This window comes from Chiloscyllium plagiosum, unplaced genomic scaffold (assembly GCF_037043375.1).
Source record: "Chiloscyllium plagiosum isolate Xiang-an unplaced genomic scaffold, Cpla_swu_hap1 HiC_scaffold_23, whole genome shotgun sequence".
NCBI classification, from domain to species: Eukaryota; Metazoa; Chordata; class Chondrichthyes; order Orectolobiformes; family Hemiscylliidae; genus Chiloscyllium; species Chiloscyllium plagiosum.
The window spans coordinates 47946098-47963279 of NW_028270161.1; the positions used below are offsets into that span (position 1 = coordinate 47946098).

A 17182-nucleotide genomic window follows, 5' to 3' on the forward strand; every position below is an offset into this window, starting at 1 on the left:
TTTATCCTGTCTATACCTGACATATGCTTCCTTCTTTTTCTTAAACAAACCCTCAATTTCTTTAGTCATCCAGCATTCCCAATAGTTACCAGCCTTCCCTTTCACCCTGACAGGAATATACTTTCTCTGGATTCTCGTTATCTCATTTCTGAAGGCTTCCCATTTTCCAGCCGTCCCTTTACCTGCGAACATCTGCCTCCAATCAGCTTTCGAAAGTTCTTGCCTCATACTGTCAAAATTGGCCTTTCTCCAATTTAGAACTTCAACTTTTAGATCTGGTCTATCCTTTTCCATCACTATTTTAAAACGAATCGAATAATGGTCACTGGCCCCAAAGTGGTCTCACCAGCACCTTTGGTACAGTTGCAGTAAAACCTCACTACTCTGACACTCCAACTCCCCCAAAACATTCCAATAGCCTTCCTGTTGCCCCCCACTGTGTGCTAGCTTTCTGTGTTTTGTACACCGTTAACTTTCAGGTCCCTGTGTGTTGCAGCTTTCTGCAGTTTTTCTCCTTCTAAGTAATACTCTGTTCTTTTGTTCTCCCTTCCAAAATGAACAGCTTCACATTTCCCACATTACATTCCATTTAAAACATTTTGCCCACTTACTTAACCGATCAGTATCTCTCTGCAAATTGTTTCTGTGCTGCAAATCTTCATGACTGTATAAAGCACAATATCCTTCTTCCCCAACATGTCTCCGTTCACTCCTTCCCATTGTTCTCATTCACTGTCTCCAAATATCTTCTATTCTCACACTCCCCACACATTTCAAATGACCTCTTTCCACATACTCCTTGCTGCCTTTTCTCATGCGACCCACTCTTTCTTTACACTTAACCATTCCAGCTCTGTTCCTGCTTGTTACACTTTGCTGCTGTGCTCAATGGTTGCTCATTCCCTCCTCTCACTGTCATTCTTTTTCACCTTGCACATTAACTTAATTTTACAGAGAGTCTCAATGTAATTGAAGGAGACAGAAAAGCATGAAGTAACTGAAGGTCTCAAACCCAGTGGGCATAAGCCATTGAGGCCTTCGGTCTGGGATGAAGTTAACAATTTGATTTAGTCCAAATGAGCACCTGATGATTTCTGAGTGGCAGGTTTACGAAGCGCATTGGGCTATTGATCATATAGCTAAAGCCTGGCAAAGAAATAGTATGGCAGTGTGAGACAATCCAGCCTAGAAACAATGGCTTCATTTACGCTCTCTAGGTTAGTAGACCATGGACAGGCAACAAGATTGAGAGTAATTTGTTGCGCTGTTTTGTGAGAAGAATAAGTTGTGAAGGTTGTTTGTGATTGAACACTGGAATTATAAGCTGCGTGCATTTTCACAAAGCCTTTTGCGATTCATCTAACCTCCTGAGAGTAGGAGCTCCTTCCTCAGGAAAGCAGAGTTATTAGCCCAGTTGGAGAGGTGTACTGGGATGTGGGGGGGGTTGAAATATGTCAGAAGACTGAGAATAGGACATGGGAAGAGACCAGACACTTGTCAAGAGGGAAGCGAACTGGGGCATGATGGATGAGGTATAATGTGATCTGTTAGAAGGGAACGTGTACAGGAGCCAGTGAGAAGAGGAGGTGATTGGGACCAGTGGGATCAGTGAAAGGAATGGAGAGTGGGACCAGTTGGAAGAGAGTAGTTTCACGTTAAGATGTGCACAATGCTGTAATATGGAAGTTGTTGTATGATGAAGCAAAAAGATCACTCAAAGCTTTGACATTTCAGTGACTTTATACGTTTATGATGTCATGAGTTTGTAGTTCATCCAGTAGAAAGCAAAATTAGAGAGAGGCAATTGGAAGGAGGCCAATGCATAAAATACAGTCGGGTTTTTATGATCCCAGTTGATGATGTTATCAGACAAATCAGCTCTCTGGGTGAAATCTACTTTGATAATTTTTTTTATTTAATGTAGTGGTCTTTCACTGAATCGCAAATATGCAATAAAACAATAAAACAGAAGTTTACTACACTGAAAATAAAATAGAATAAACTAGGCTATTTATGTATGACACGATCTGAAGGATTTTGAAACACACTGTGAAAGTGTAGTCCCGTTTATCTCAATACCATCACTTCACTGTACTTAAACAAAGTGTTTGCTTTTCTATCATATCTATCATTTTAACTGTTTCTTTCATTCTCAGTCTTGAGAATTTGGCAGCCTCTTCCTTGATTAGTCAAACAACTATACTTAAATTTTCTCAATTTCAAATGGCCCCATCTAACCAAACACTTCTGGTCTGGAATGTTCAAGCAATAATTATTACACTGAGGTTATCTATTTCCTAACAATACTAAGCCCTCTTTTTCATCAGGCAAATCTGTTTCAGACATCTAACTTCCACTGTGCCTTCTACAAACTGAACCCAAATGTTTCCAAGCAAGAAAGATATTCCAAGGCATTCAAACTGAAAGCAGTTTAATACACTTCAGTGTATATTCTGTCAATTCGTGAAATTCTTCCAATGCAAACAATTTTCCATTGTCAACCCATGGACTGCCTTTCTCATATTAGTTTTCTTTGCAAAATGCCTATGAAATACTGACAAGCTAATCATGAAAACCTCCTACAAATAGATCAAAGTCCACATGCCACTGGTTCAAAATCCAAACCCGAACAATAATGATACTAATGTGTACATATAATCTCAGACATTACATCACATAGTTGCTCCCTTCACACTCTTACTCTCTCATGTTCCATTCTAAGTCCCTGTTACTATTTGCTTTCTCCTCTCCTCACATAATCCATGTTACTTCTTATAGAGTCATACAGCACCGAAATAGACCCTTTGGTCCAACCAGTCCAGGCCGACCATGTTCCCAAACTAAACTAGTCCAACCTGCTTGTGCTTGGCCTGTATCCCTCCAAATATTTCCTCTTCATGTACTTATCTAAAAGTTGTTTAAATGTTGTAACTGTAGCCTCATCCATAACTTCCTTTGGAAGTTCATTTCACATACAAACCACTCTCCTCCTAAAAGAAATTGCCTCTTATGTCTTTTTTCTCCTCTGACCTTAAAGATATACCCCTTAGTCTTGAAATCCCCAACCCTAGAGAAATGACTCCTGTTGTTCACCTTATCTATAGCCCTTACCACTATAAGGACACCTCTCACCCTCCTACTGTCCAGTGGAAAAAGTCCCAGCTTATCCAGCCTCTCCGTATAGCACAAACACTCCATTCCTGGCAACATCCTGGTAAATCTCTTTGGAACCCTCTCCAGCTTAAAAATACCCTTCCTATTACAGGGCAAACAGAACTGGACACAAGATTCCAGAAGAGGCCTCAACAACTTCTCTCTACATGCAAACTGCACAGTTACTGATACAAGAACTTGTGGTTTCAGGAATCTAAATGAAATGTGAAAGGAATAGTGAGGATGCACACAGCTTGAAAATCATACTTTCATCTCACCAAAGAATGAACGTGCAGTTAGCATATAATGGCTTATTTCTCAGCTGTAAATTTGATAATAGTGTAAGAAAGGGGCATTAAAAGGAAGCACTGCCCTTTTGGCTCAGTGTCCAAAGCTATCAGGCTGATTATGCACAAGAAATAAGATTGCATTCATCTGTTTTTGAATCGTGCAGTCTGCAGGGCCGTATCTAAATGTTATCCAGAAAAGACCCTGGGGTTGTATCTGCATGGGGATTCACTCGCAAATCTTCTGACGTCATTTGGACAATGCATTGGCCGAATGTCCAGACAAATGGCATAAACTCATTTCTTCTGGGATCATTGTTGACGCAAGTTTGGATGAAATTATTGCCAATCCCTGTAAATATGGAAAAATGTTGCATATGAGAATTGGAACTTTCTGGAATCAGACATTGAATCAGCGCTGGGTTCTGTTGCTGCTCCATCTCCTCTCCTGAACATTTAGTCCCAACATTCATGACTGGCACTTCCATATCATTGTCACCTTTTTACCAAAATCTTATTGTCTCATTCTACCTACCCAGAGTTACACTGCAGTTGCCTCTGTCCACCTGCTGTATACCTCTGTTACTTTCCTGTACTTTGTTAGAGTCTTACTATTGCTGCTTCTCTTCAACTTACAATGCATGCTTTTTGAACTTGTGCGAAATGTTAGGTGTGCAAAATTTGCAGCTTAAAGTTCTGCTATGCTTTGCACCAGTTGCACAGATTTTGGTTATATTGCTCTACACAAGTTCATTTGAGCAAAACTTCTGCTTTGCTGTGTTTTACATGGTATAAATACCTTGCAAAACAATATTATATTGAATTAATCATGACCAATGCCACACTTATTAGCTTTATATGATACACCATAACACAAATACATGATGAACCAGTGCAACCATTTAAAAATGTTTTATGTTCCTGATCTACAGAGTGAACTGACCAATATGCAAAATGCACTGACCAAAAAAACAATGAACTGTGCACGAATTAGACTGTGTTGGTTTCCTGTTCTGACAAAGGCCAAAGATCAACTTTTGTGCTCTCCACAGATGGTGACTGACCTGCTGGGTATTTCAGCCCTTTCTGTCTCTAACCTACACATTAACTTTACCACACCTTAAGATAAACATCCAAGATGTTTTCCCACAGGTATGTAAATGGATGCATTAAACTACTTGGACTGAGATCTACAAACGTGATCTGATACACTCCATGAAACAGCTAACCAACCTTAAGATGGTTCGGTGGGAATTGGAATAGTAAAAGCCATTAATATTCTCCATGAACTTCAACTTAAATATTTGCCCTTGTCTTTAAGGAGGAGAAGAGGAAGCTGAAGGAAGATATTGAGAGACGAAGAGCAGAGGCTGCAGAGAAACGGCAGAAGCCAGAGGACATTGAAACAGCCAATGATAAAGAGCCATTTAAATGCGTGAGCCCCCGTGGCTCCTCCCTAAAGGTACATCCTCAGCGAGCTACAGGATGTTCATTCCTACCTATTTTGGCCATTTATTGTCAGTGGAGGTTTTCACAAAGGGAATGCAAGCTAGCAAATCAGGCCTATAATGTCATAATGCCAATGAGAATTCATGCCCTTACCAAAATCTTATGAAACAGCTCCTGATAGTTTAAGAAATAAATTCCCATTTACTGGCCAGGTGAGTCCGGGCTAAAGTCTTTACACAGATTTCCACAAAAGCTTTTGTGTCTTACTCTTTTACAGAAGTTACTGTCAACCTCTTCAAGATTTATAGCCATGTCCCCTCAGTATCTTGGGGCAGCACGGTGGCTCAGCAGTTAGCACTGCTGCCTCACAGCGCCAGGGACCCAGGTTCAATTCCAGCCTCGGGTGACTGTCTGTGTGGAGTTTGCACATTCTCCTTGTGTCTGCGTGGGTTTGCTATGGGTGCCCTGGTTTCCTCCCACAGTCCAAAGATGTGTAGGTCAGGTGAATTGGCCATGCTAAATTGCCCATAGTGTTAGGTGCATTAGTCAGAGGGAAATGAGTCTGGGTGGGTTACTCTTCGGAGGGTTGGTGTGGACTTGTTGAGCCAAAGGACCAGTTTCCACATTGGAGGGAATCTAATCTAATCTCACTTAATATTCACTTCACAAATCAGACAATGGATTTTCAGTATCCACAGGGAACATGGTAATTAGTGCTGCTGACAGTAGTGACACTGAAGCTAATTTTCAGAGCCATTCAGTACAACAGTGATTACATTCAAAAACACTCCTTTTTATATATGTTCAAAAATGCTTTGTGATTCGCTAAAGTTTTGAAAAGTGCCATGCAAATATAGATCCATCTTTTCATTTTAACCTTCTATAAACCTAGTACTAGCTAGAAATTAACCATTCCCATCCAAATGGATCAGCCATTCAATGAGGAGACATAAGGGAAACCGTGTTACTTTCTAACGTGCAGCACTTTGAAGAAGAAACAAATATTGAAGTAATTCAATCACTTTTTTAAAGAGATACTCAGTTCTCAAAGGTTAATTGCTGCCATGCAATGATATTGGAGAGGACTTCCTTTCAAAAACAAATGGCATTTATAAAACTCCTTCCTCATCTTGAAGATACCACACAGTGCATTACACACAATGAAGTACTGTTAAAATATAGTCTTTGATATAATATTGAGAAAAGCAGCAAACAATTTGTACCCAAGAACAACGATGTTGGGTGAGGGATAGATATTGGCCAGGATGTGGGAAAGAGCTTTTCTCATTCTATTTGAATAAAAATGCCTTGGAATCTTTGAAGTGACCTACAAAGGCGAACAGGACCTCATTTCCGTTGAGTAAAACAGGACGCCTGCAAAATGCAGCACTCCCTCAGTCCCGAGGGAGTGTAGGAAGTCCTATCGTTCATTTTGCACTCTCATTTCTCAAGAGGGACCTGAACCTACAATCTTCTAACTCAGAGGCAAGAGTGCTATTGCAGAGTCGATGACGAGTGTGATCTAGAAACCACTCACCAACAGGCAGCATTGTTTGAATGGAGCATTTTAATAGGCAAGGTGTCTCTGTTTGGTTAATGAAAATCAAAAGCTATTGTGAGTGACCATAGCTTGGCTCAGTTGACAGCAGCCTTGCTTTTGAGTCCGAAGGTTATCAGCCCAAGAATCAGGGTTGCTGTTTTGGTGCATTGCTTGAGATGGAAGGTGAAACCAAAGCCTTTTGAGTTGTAAAGATGATTCCTAAGTACAATCTGGAAATGATTCTTCCAATGTCACGGCCAAATTCTTTCCTCAACTAGAACTGCCAAAGGAAAGGATTATGTAGTTATTCATGTCAATTTATTATTTGTGGACAATAAGTACATTTCAGAATAATTTATTGGATATGATGCAGTTTGAACATCTTAAGGATGTGGTAAGGCATCGTGGAAATGCTAATTCTTTTTATTTTGCAAATCAAATATAGATTTTAAGATAACCATGGACATTCCAGATGGTCATCAGAATCTGCTTCAAATGCAGTTCAAACAAAAGTTACAGAAAATAAATTTGATGTTACAATAAGAAGGTTTAAATCTTTTGGCAGCAATTTTCAATATTTTGAAATATTGTTCACTTCATTTTACTGTAGCAGTAGCAGTTGGACTGACTTGTTTCAATTGTTCTTAACAAAATATATTGTTTTTATTCTGTAGTTTCCACTTTAATTATTTGTTTTCTACCATCATACCTGTAACCTGAAGACCTACATTATTTTTTCCTTGTTAGTGTTTATCAGAATATCAGTAAACTCATTGTATAATCATTATCACCACAGTTAATGGAATACGATATGAGAGTCACAGAAATGTTTCACTGGAATTCACGAGAAATGGGGTTAATGGTTATTTGGAAAGACACAGAAAATTGTTTTTTTTCCTCTAGTCTTCCATGGGTTGCAGACATCACAGTCAGGCTGACATTTGTTGCTCATCCTTTATTGCCCTTTAGCTTAGTGGCTTGCTAGGCCAATTCATAGGGCACTTAAGAGTCAACGCATTAATTTGGGTCTTATGTAGACCAGACCCAGGTCAGGATAGTAGATTTCCAACCCTACCAGTATTGGAACAGAGGAGTTTTTTTAAGATAATCAATGATGGTTGTCCTTGTCACTATTACTGAGACTGGTTTTTAAATTCCAGATTAATGAATTGAATTCAAATTCCACTAATGGGCTGTGCATATTAGCCAGGGTATCAGAATCACCAGTCCAGTGACACTCCCACTTTACCATCATCTTTGGAATGGAACAGAATAAATTGAGAAAAAATCTAATTTCATATTCTGTTCGAGTCTATAATCAGGAGCTATAAATTGAGGATTGTTACCATGAGATTAAACGGCAAATTAAAGGAAATAACTTTTCCACACACACAGGCTCATGGGAACTTGGAGTTCTTTACAATAATTGCTATCGTGATTAGAAAACTGATTTAGCAAATTTATTATAAGTGACAGTGTGAATATAGCTTACAGGCAGCTAACTGAACATGAGTAAAGGACAAATATAAAAGGTTAATGAATTGGAATTCATGTAGATATCCCCAGATGTAGGGTCAGTAACAGTGCAAATGCCACAGACTGAATCACCTTCTGTTGATTTATATTTTACAGGCATCTCAAAATTTAATGTAAATCATTTATATATCTGTACCTTTCTGGAATCTGTTTTCAGATCTGCCGGTATATGTGCATCCTGTTTACCGTATGTGTCTGTCTATTTCCTACAGAATAATCCTTTAAAAACACCGTTTTTTTTTTGCTGAGCTGCTGTGTCCTGTCCTTTAATACTGTGCACTTCTGATTTGCTGTAACCATTCAAAAGAAAGACTGCTTCATGAATGGAATATTTTGCTGAAAATATTCTTTGTGTTGAATGCATGCTGACAAGCAGTGAACATTAACCCTTTCACAACCAAACCAGCATTAGTACCTCATTGACAAGAGCACTGTGATGTCCAAATCTACTTTGTCATTTTATTTTTTTAAAATTAAGATATTGTGGGGAATGATTTAACAGCTTCCTGGTTCAAGCAAAGGCAGATTCAGAATTTAAAAGTGGCTGTAGGATAAAGGGTACATAGGCACATGCAACAGCACCACCACAAACCAAGCCAATTGGTTCAAGTTAGTCTGATTCCTGTCCTATGCTTTCATTATTTTTAACACTTCTACCATGTTGTTACATCATCTGTGTTCTAATGACAAAGTAAAGACTTTCTCTTAATTTGCATTGATTGTCTTCTGCTAAGTTGTCAGATCATTCCCCATCAAATCCCAATCACAATAATAATATTGTTGTAATGTAAAATAGCTCAACATATTCAATGCTCCATCAGTCTCAATGAACTATTTTCAATAGGACCCATGATTACATAGCCATCATTTGAATTCGTAAGCATCGGAATATGAAAAGGGTTAATGAAGTGGCTGAGACTTGTTTTTCTAATCTGTTACAATTTTTTTTAAAAAGTAGCCATAAGTTCTTTCTCATGATACAGCTTTTCACCCACCTTCACCAAAGTTTAGAATCATTATATTTAGATAGTGTAAGCTCCAAACAAGCTCGCACTCCAGCTCAGGGATAAGTTCAATATGTCAGTTAGTAAAAGGAATATTCTGTATTAAACAAGTACTTTAATTCTGCCATGAATTTCAACAGCTGTTGTGAACAACTGGATTATCAATATGTTTTAACACAAATGCATTCTTCAATAGGGAAGGATACCACCTTGAATGGTTGAGTGATGTGAACAAAGAAATTATTTCTATGCAGCATGCTGCATTGGTTCCATTTTCAGGCCTTTTGTTGAATGTAACAAACATGTTAGATTTAGTCAGGAATACACAATATAAATTGGTGTACTATACAATTGTGGAAAAGTGGCAATGCTCAGAGTAGAATTGATTTCAAGCACTCTAGCACCCTCTACAGGCACTCTATAAAACAACAGTTTCTCTAAAAATTCTGAATCTGAAGTGCATTGTGGAGGTAACAGGGTAAATCCAGTAATGAAGATCATATGCTGCAGAGTTAGTAACCCTCCCTCTGTTCAAATCACACTTGCCATGGAGGTGTGTCCCAACAAATTGAGTAAAAATATGTAAACTCACTAATCCTCCACCCCCAACAGACAGCTGGATTGAGAGTAAATTGGAGACCAGGTTAAAACTTTCCAGCAAAATTTGTGTTTGTAACCTTCATCTGCCTCGGTTGGCATTGAAATAATAAATGTATCCTGAAAAGAAGGGAACACCAAAAAAATGGAAATGTTACAAAGATCCAGCTTGATAAACATGAGGCTTTCTGGACTTTGGGATCTAGGTTGGAAAAGATGTTTGCTCAAATCATCCTATTGTATTAAAATTGGAAATGGCACGTGAAATTGAACAGTGCTCTTGCTTTAAATGGTTGCTTCAAGCAAAGTTTTTTTTTAAATTGTAACATTTAAATGTTTCTGAATATTCACAAGTTTTCACATTGGTGAGAGGAACTATGGTCTATTTTTGGATACAGTACGCAGCATGTTTGTAAGTGGTACTTTTCTGAAGTTTGAGTTGTGGCCTGGATTCCTCAACAGTAGAAAATGGGAAACCTTTTTGATGGGATAGGTTTGTGGTTTAGAACTGATGGTTCAGATTTTCATCTAAAATGCTAAATTGTTAACGGTCCCACCCCTCTATATATATGTATTCAGAAATATATATATTCACCCTTTGGCACCTTTAGATGCTAACTGACTTCACAAAAATCTATTTCTTACTTTGAAATAAGAGGCATTTAAAATATATGTAATTGGCCATGGATATTGACAACAGATTACAACACCAGATATTTTAATCCTGAGAAAATTGGCTTCTAAATCATATTTAGCTTGTTTTTTCTGATGGTCCAAGAAGCCATTGCACTGGACTGAATGAGATTTTCTTAACCGTTTTTTGCCAATTTAAGCTTGAGGGCAGTAGATTTATTCACTGTGTTGTAGAGAGATCACAATTATTTTGACATAATGCTGGATATATAAAGGGTAGACAAGAAATTCCTTATAATCTTTCTTTGTTTTCTCACTGAATCTAATGAGGTGTGAGTTTATTGTTGACCATGCAGTGGCTTTTGTTGGTTAGTTCTTTCAATTTTCTCCATTTAATGTGATCACTGCCTGAATTACAAGCCTTTCTGTTCCAATTTTATTTTCAGATTGGAGAAAGGGCAGACTTTTTGAATCGATCAGCAAAAAAGAGGTAAAACCTTTAATAGTGTCGCTTCCTCACTTTTGTCTTTAATTGTATTCACTTATTACTCAAGACCATTAATACTGTAAAATCAATTATATTCACAGCTCTACCACCAAGACATCACGTCCTGTACTGGGTGTCTCCAAGATTGACAGTAAATTGGAGCAGTATACAAGTGCAATTGAGGTGAGGATGCAAAACAATTACACACGTGATATGCTCACTTTTTATTAACCAGTTACGGCAAGTCAATTCTGAAATTCTAAATTCTGCAGTTTAGAAGTTAAAGCATCCAGGAGTAATTATCAATTTTTCTTTAAACAAATAAAATATCAGTGTATTTCAGCTCTTCAATATAGAAATTCATGTTTCAATTAAATTAAAGTAAATGAATTGAATGATTAAAGTAAACTACATAAATGCAAATTGCTATACCAAATCTGTTTTTAAAACAATAGATAATAAATCTGAAATGACTATTCCATTACAAACTAGACTAACACAAAATCCCTTAACCTGTAACATTTGTTAATACTTCCTCCTCATTTGTTATTGCACTCATCTCGTGTGCTACTGAAACCCTCATCCATCCTGTTGTTATCTGAAGATTGGTTTATTCTGATGCTTTCCTGGTCAGTTCCCACCTGGCATTCTCCTTAAACATAAGCATATACAAAAATTGCAGCTCTGATGTTTATCATTCCACCATTTGCGGCCATACTGTCGTGGCTCTATGTTTTGATTCTCCCTCACACCTTCTCTCCAGCTCTCTACTGTACTTTAAGGTGCTCCTTCAAACCTCTCTTTGATGAAGATTTGGTGTTCTGTGCTAATGTTTCACAGTAGAACTTGCTAGATTTAATTTCAAGCTCCTTGCAAAACCTTGGAATGTTTCACTTTAGAAGTGCTACAAAAATACATGTAATTGAAGCAGCCTTTACCTAATACCACTACTGTGTTTGAATTAAAATGCATTTGACTTTGCACTTTGCTAATTGCTGTATCATGTTGTTATGAGACAGTCTCGGTCACTTGGCTAACCTCTGCCTGTCTTGATCCTCTGTCATTATCTCTATTTTGGCTTGATGTCCCACTCTTGCTGTTCTGATCCCCTCTTATCCTGCTCACTATCTATATCAGTCATTTCTCTATTCTGCCTCACTCATCAATTCAGTTCAGTCCCTGTCTGGCACACTCATCTGGACTTGTTATCTCTCTGCTGGCTTGTGCAGTCAACTCTATAAATAAATCGAGCCTCATTGCGCACTATCCTGTGACTTGCTGACCCTCATTGTGTAATCATTAGTTCACTATAGAGATACAATGGGCTGAGGCCACTGTTAAGTCAGCTGCTGTTATGATGTGCATGAGGGGTCTAAGGCTGTGGAGAGTAGAAAAGTACAATGTTACAGGTGGGTTGGAGCAGCTGGGGAGAATTGGAGGATGGAAGTTCAGAGCCTAGTCAAGTCCCCCCCCCCCCTTTATTCTTAGAATCTTTAAGACAGTTTGCAGCAACAAGACTATCCCAAGTCTCTAACTTCCTAATGCATATGGATGGACATGAAATGATGATCCCAAAAGCCTCTAGTTATTTTATCATTAAATGATGGTAGCAATTGGATTAAGATTTCAAAATAATGTACGTTTGAAACTGTTGCATGGCTGTTAACTTAACAAAATCCCAGCGTCTAAATTATAATTTAAATGATGAAAGCTGAAGCTTTAGAGGTTCACTTACATCCTAAAACCTGAGATTAAGTTTGGAACTACAACTTAATCTCTCTCACATAACCATGAGTGGAGCACTGTGTGCAATAGTGTATTAACCTCATTTGAACATTATCCCTCAATCACTGCTGTGGATTTAATTCAAATTACTTGCAGGCAAATCCTCCATAGTATTGAGTATTTCATCAATTCCAAATCTGTTGTTGATAGCATTAAGGTCATTGCAATCTATTTTGACATTACTACTTGCGTATTTACTCACTTGACACTTTTATGAGAGGATTCTGACCATTATCTTCTATGCTTAGGGTGCCAAAGCTGCGAAAGGAGGCAGGCCATTAGCTTCAGATCTCCCACTGACAGCTGAAGGAGTACGGAACATAAAGAGTATGTGGGAAACTGGTGATGTCTATAGTTCTGCTTCCCCACCTAATAAGGGCACACCGAACAAGGTAAGGTATCTTTGAGATCTTCCTGCCAAAACCAGATGGTACTGAAATAGGATGTGGGTAGGATAATAAAGTAAGACAAAATTTCTCTCATCACTATGCTGACACTGGCATGAAACCACTCTCAGATTTACTGCACAGCTGTTTTTATTCTGGATATGCTCTGAGCTTTGTGTTTATAACTCTTTATCCTACGGATAGATTTTGACACTGGCAGTTTTGTATCTGTGAAGATCGTGCCTCTATTGCTGGGACTTCTGTCCAGTTTTCTCTTGAAGAATACCAGTGTATTTGAACTCTGCTGAGCTGTTGAATGAAGTTTCAGTTACAGTGCTTTAAAGATAAGATTCCAAAGCCTTCATTATATTTTAATTATTAACAAAATTGATCAGAAACTGGTACAGACTGAGCAGTGTCAAAGAGATACAAACATCTTTGGGTTAAAGAGTTAAACATCAATAATTTGCTTAATATCACAACACCATTCTTCATAAAATCAGTTTTTTGACTATATTTGGGATATTAAATGTTGTTTCACTCTTGGTTTAATGTGAAATGGCTTTGTCCGATTGTGAGAGATCCCAAAGACTGACTCCACTACACTGAAAGATTACATTTATTCACAGTTGTCCAAGCTGTATTCCTAATTTATTGATCGTAATAATTAAGCATCCTTCTGATATCAATGGCCATGCTTGCACACTTCATGAGCATCTTGTTGATTGTGCCATGTTATGTTTTTAAACTCCTGTTGAATTTCCTGGAACTTTTGACAGGATGGAGAAATTGGGCCAGGTGACCGAGAGTAATCTTGCCCAATAGGGTTTAGTAAGAAAGTAAACAGACCTTGGGATGGAACACTGAATTGTTTCTACAATCAAAACTGATTTCTGGTCCTTAGATGATTTGGGATTCATTCTTGGTATTAACAAAGAAAATACCAGACACCAAGAGGAATATAGCATTTCAAAAACAAACATTAATGACAATAAAAAGAAAGCAGTAAGAAGATCATAGAATAATCCTGCACACCCCATTTGGTCTATCCTGTTTTCTGGCTTATTGAAATCATCCAATTAGTTACACTCTTCTGTTCTTATTCCTTTCAAAAGCAATTATTAAGTGTACTTGCACCATTCCTTCAGGCATTGTACTCCAGATCTTAACAACACATTTATTAAACATTTTTGCAGTTACATTGGACACTGTGCAGTCACAGTATCCCAGTACAAAACCGGTCAGTAGAATCTGGAGCTGCTGTGAAAATGCTACGGCATTGTAGAGGTTCAAACAGGGAACCCTTTCACCTGAGTACACACGTGCTTTAGTCATGCTATGGGATCCACAACGAGCAAAATTCCTAGAATTAAAGCGATCACTGTGACTATTATGAAATTAAATTTCTGGGATTACTTCCCGAGTAGGTACAACTGCCAGAATTGCTCTCAACATACCCATAAGATCTTGGTGTTAAACACCACAGCCTTTCAAGATGCACAGTGGCTGACTCATGGCCAAGAAGCACTTTGTTATCATTATAGATATTCCTGATCTTACACAATGTAAAGAACTAAATTCTTGAGCTAATGGTATTTTAAGACAATTTCAAAGAAAGAGACCTGTAGAACTCTTCAAACTACCATACAACAACTTCACTACAGAATGGCGAAGCAGATTACTCGTTTATTATAATCTTGGATTTCTAATAAAACTTATTACATAAAACAAACTATACTTGACAACAGTAGGTAATAAGCAGTTGTGCTAGATTTCTGCATTATTCTAAGTATTTAAGAAAGATTATTAGCAGGTCAAAGTTATAGCCTTAACATGATTTCATTCATAATGGGCAGAGAATGTTTTGGGAAAAGGAATAAGTGTTTTTCCACTGTGCTGGGTGTTGTGGTGTTGAGTGTTTAAATCCTATAGAAACTTGCATGCACACAAAAGCTTCACGAGGTTCTGTTTATGGCTGTCCTTTGTAGGAGGTAGCAGGCCTGAAAGTTGGCGTTGCCGGTCGCATCAACCAGTGGCTCACCAAAACTCCTGAAACAAATAAATCACCTGCGTCTAAACCCTCAGTAAGTCGGTCACCTCTTCACTGCTTTTCAAATATGTTTCTCACTTCAGAGAAAAGACCTAGCAGCTAGGAATAGTTGTGTGTTCCTCATTGAATCTGTTTTGAAAGCATGGTCTCGAATTAACTTGATGTCTGAGTTTGCTTAGGAGGGGGGAGTTTTTGCATTTGCAGCCAGGTTGAGTAGTTAAGGAAGAGGATGGATCTGCCAAACTATGTCACCTCTGTCCAAATCCTGGTGAGTATGTCTGTCAGAGGTGAGCATTGCCTTCCCTTCAATCAGCCATAATTCCCTGAGGAAGATAATGTAGCATGGTTAAATCATGGCAATGAAAACAATTAGGGAAATGTTTGTAATTTGCAACAATGATAACAAATAAATGGTCTTTGTCTGATAGAAATTGCAATCAAAAAGGTCAAATACCCTAGTCTTTGTGCTTGAATTTCTTTTCAGTTTACCAACTTCATCTTCAGATTAAGAGAGAATTTCAGCAATAAGACTTTCTATCATATGGATTTGCCAGTGATGTATATTCTTCTAAGTTATTTAGGTCAATGTGAATGGAACTGCCAAATTGACCGGTGTAATATTTATGTAATGACAAGTGTGATATCTGTGTTTAATTGAAACAGTAGGCAGAATGTTTTTTCATTGATTGAATGCTTAAGAAATGAAAATTAACTTGGATTTTGCTGCAAGTTTCATTTTCATATTTTCAGTCTTGTTTGATCAGAATATCTCAGGACATCTTACTATATTGTAACATATTGCAGGTCTTCCTGACAGCAGCCAGGACTGAAGTCTGCCATGCAAGTTTTAGGTGTTTTTTAATCCCCAGTATTCTATGATTTATATCAGAACCTGACAAGGGTGCATGCTGCTTATAATTGTCATTATTAAAAAAAAATCTTGATGTAAAACCCACTCTTCAACAAAAACGTTAACTCTGACTTCTCTCCACACATGCTGCCAGACCTGCTGAAATTTTCCAGCAGTTTCTGATTTTATTACCCTCTTTAATATCCTCCATACTTGTTGTATAATTCTCAAAGACAGTGCTACAAACATGACCCATGTTGCAAATGCCAGAAAATAGTACAGGCAATCCAGAGCAACACTAAATTGAAGTTAAATGAGAATGGAGTTGGAATATGTTACTTGAGTCCAAAACTGAAAGGTAGTAGCCATCGTCTTTGTTTTACGACTTTGACATATTCATTAAATTTATTGTACATCTTTGTTGCTATGAGTAGTGAAGATAGTGGTTGACTTCTGGCTGAGAAAAAAAAAGGAACCAGTGCAAAATGACTGGCATTAAGCATGGACTTATTTTAACATAAAAAGTTGCTCATTTGCTGAAGAATGTCTTGTTAAAAAGGCTGACAAGTTGTGAAGAACTCGTATGATGGAGCACACTGTTTGTGAGGAACATCAAAAGATATAAGTATTTAACTCTTAAGCCTTGTTAGCACAAATTAGTAAAGGCTGATAAAATAGTTTGTTTTATCGAACATTTAAATTGTTACCAACTGAGATCAGATCCCAATGAATTCTGTGCACTTCAAAATCAATTGCAGAAGCAACCCAGCTATATTCAAATTCAGCACTGAAATGAGTCACTCAGATCCTCAGTGGTTATACCCTGCACACAATTCTCCCCCAACTACCATTCCACCTTCCTACCCTGACCAGCATCTTTCTATTCCTTTTATCTTGACATAAGCGTAAAAGTGCACCTTAAATGAGCTAATTGCTTCCTGCTTAAACCATTTCATTTGGCAGTGAGCTGTACATTCCCTGCTATTAGTTTATTGATTTTTAGTTGCTATCTAGATTTATCAGACTGCTGAAAACATGTGAATTTCACTGAATGGGTTGGAAACTGATGGATGTATTGAAGTACACGATTAAATTCTGTAAAATAAAGTGCTTATGCAGTATTTCATGAGATATTGGGATTTGGTGCCAATGTCTTTGAGACAGAATTGCAGTCCACACAATTTTGAGCACACAAATCAAATACGAGATGAATGAAAAATATTGTGGACTATGGATTGGACACACTGAACAAATGGAATTCAGATACAGATCTAATTGCTTGGCAGACCTCAATCAAAAGGCTAAGTAGCTTTCTCCTGTTTCTCAAGGAAGTGAGACATGGTGAACTTTAGGCGTGCCCCCAAGTTCCCACCAATTTTTCCATCCTTCAAATACCTGCCTTCCGACAAGGCAAATAAAATGGAA

The 17182-nt window shown here is 37.9% G+C and overlaps 1 protein-coding gene across 8 annotated transcripts in view; it reads left to right on the plus strand.

Moving 5' to 3' along the window:
- Nucleotides 1-17182, plus strand: part of LOC122561625 (non-muscle caldesmon) — a 213307-nt gene that overhangs the window by 173789 nt on the left and 22336 nt on the right. For 7 of the 8 annotated variants that reach the window (XR_015761172.1, XR_015761170.1, XR_015761171.1 and 4 more), the window contains exons 8-12: nt 4762-4902; nt 10646-10689; nt 10788-10869; nt 12720-12863; nt 14846-14941. Coding sequence is in view for 4 of the 8 variants with exons in the window: in XM_043713554.2 (XP_043569489.2) it covers nt 4762-4902; nt 10646-10689; nt 10788-10869; nt 12720-12863; nt 14846-14941 (507 nt within the window). In the remaining 4 variants the exon portion in view is untranslated. The remainder of the gene's footprint in view (nt 1-4761; nt 4903-10645; nt 10690-10787; nt 10870-12719; nt 12864-14845; nt 14942-17182) is intronic. The other variant, XM_087999642.1, reaches the window with a different exon arrangement.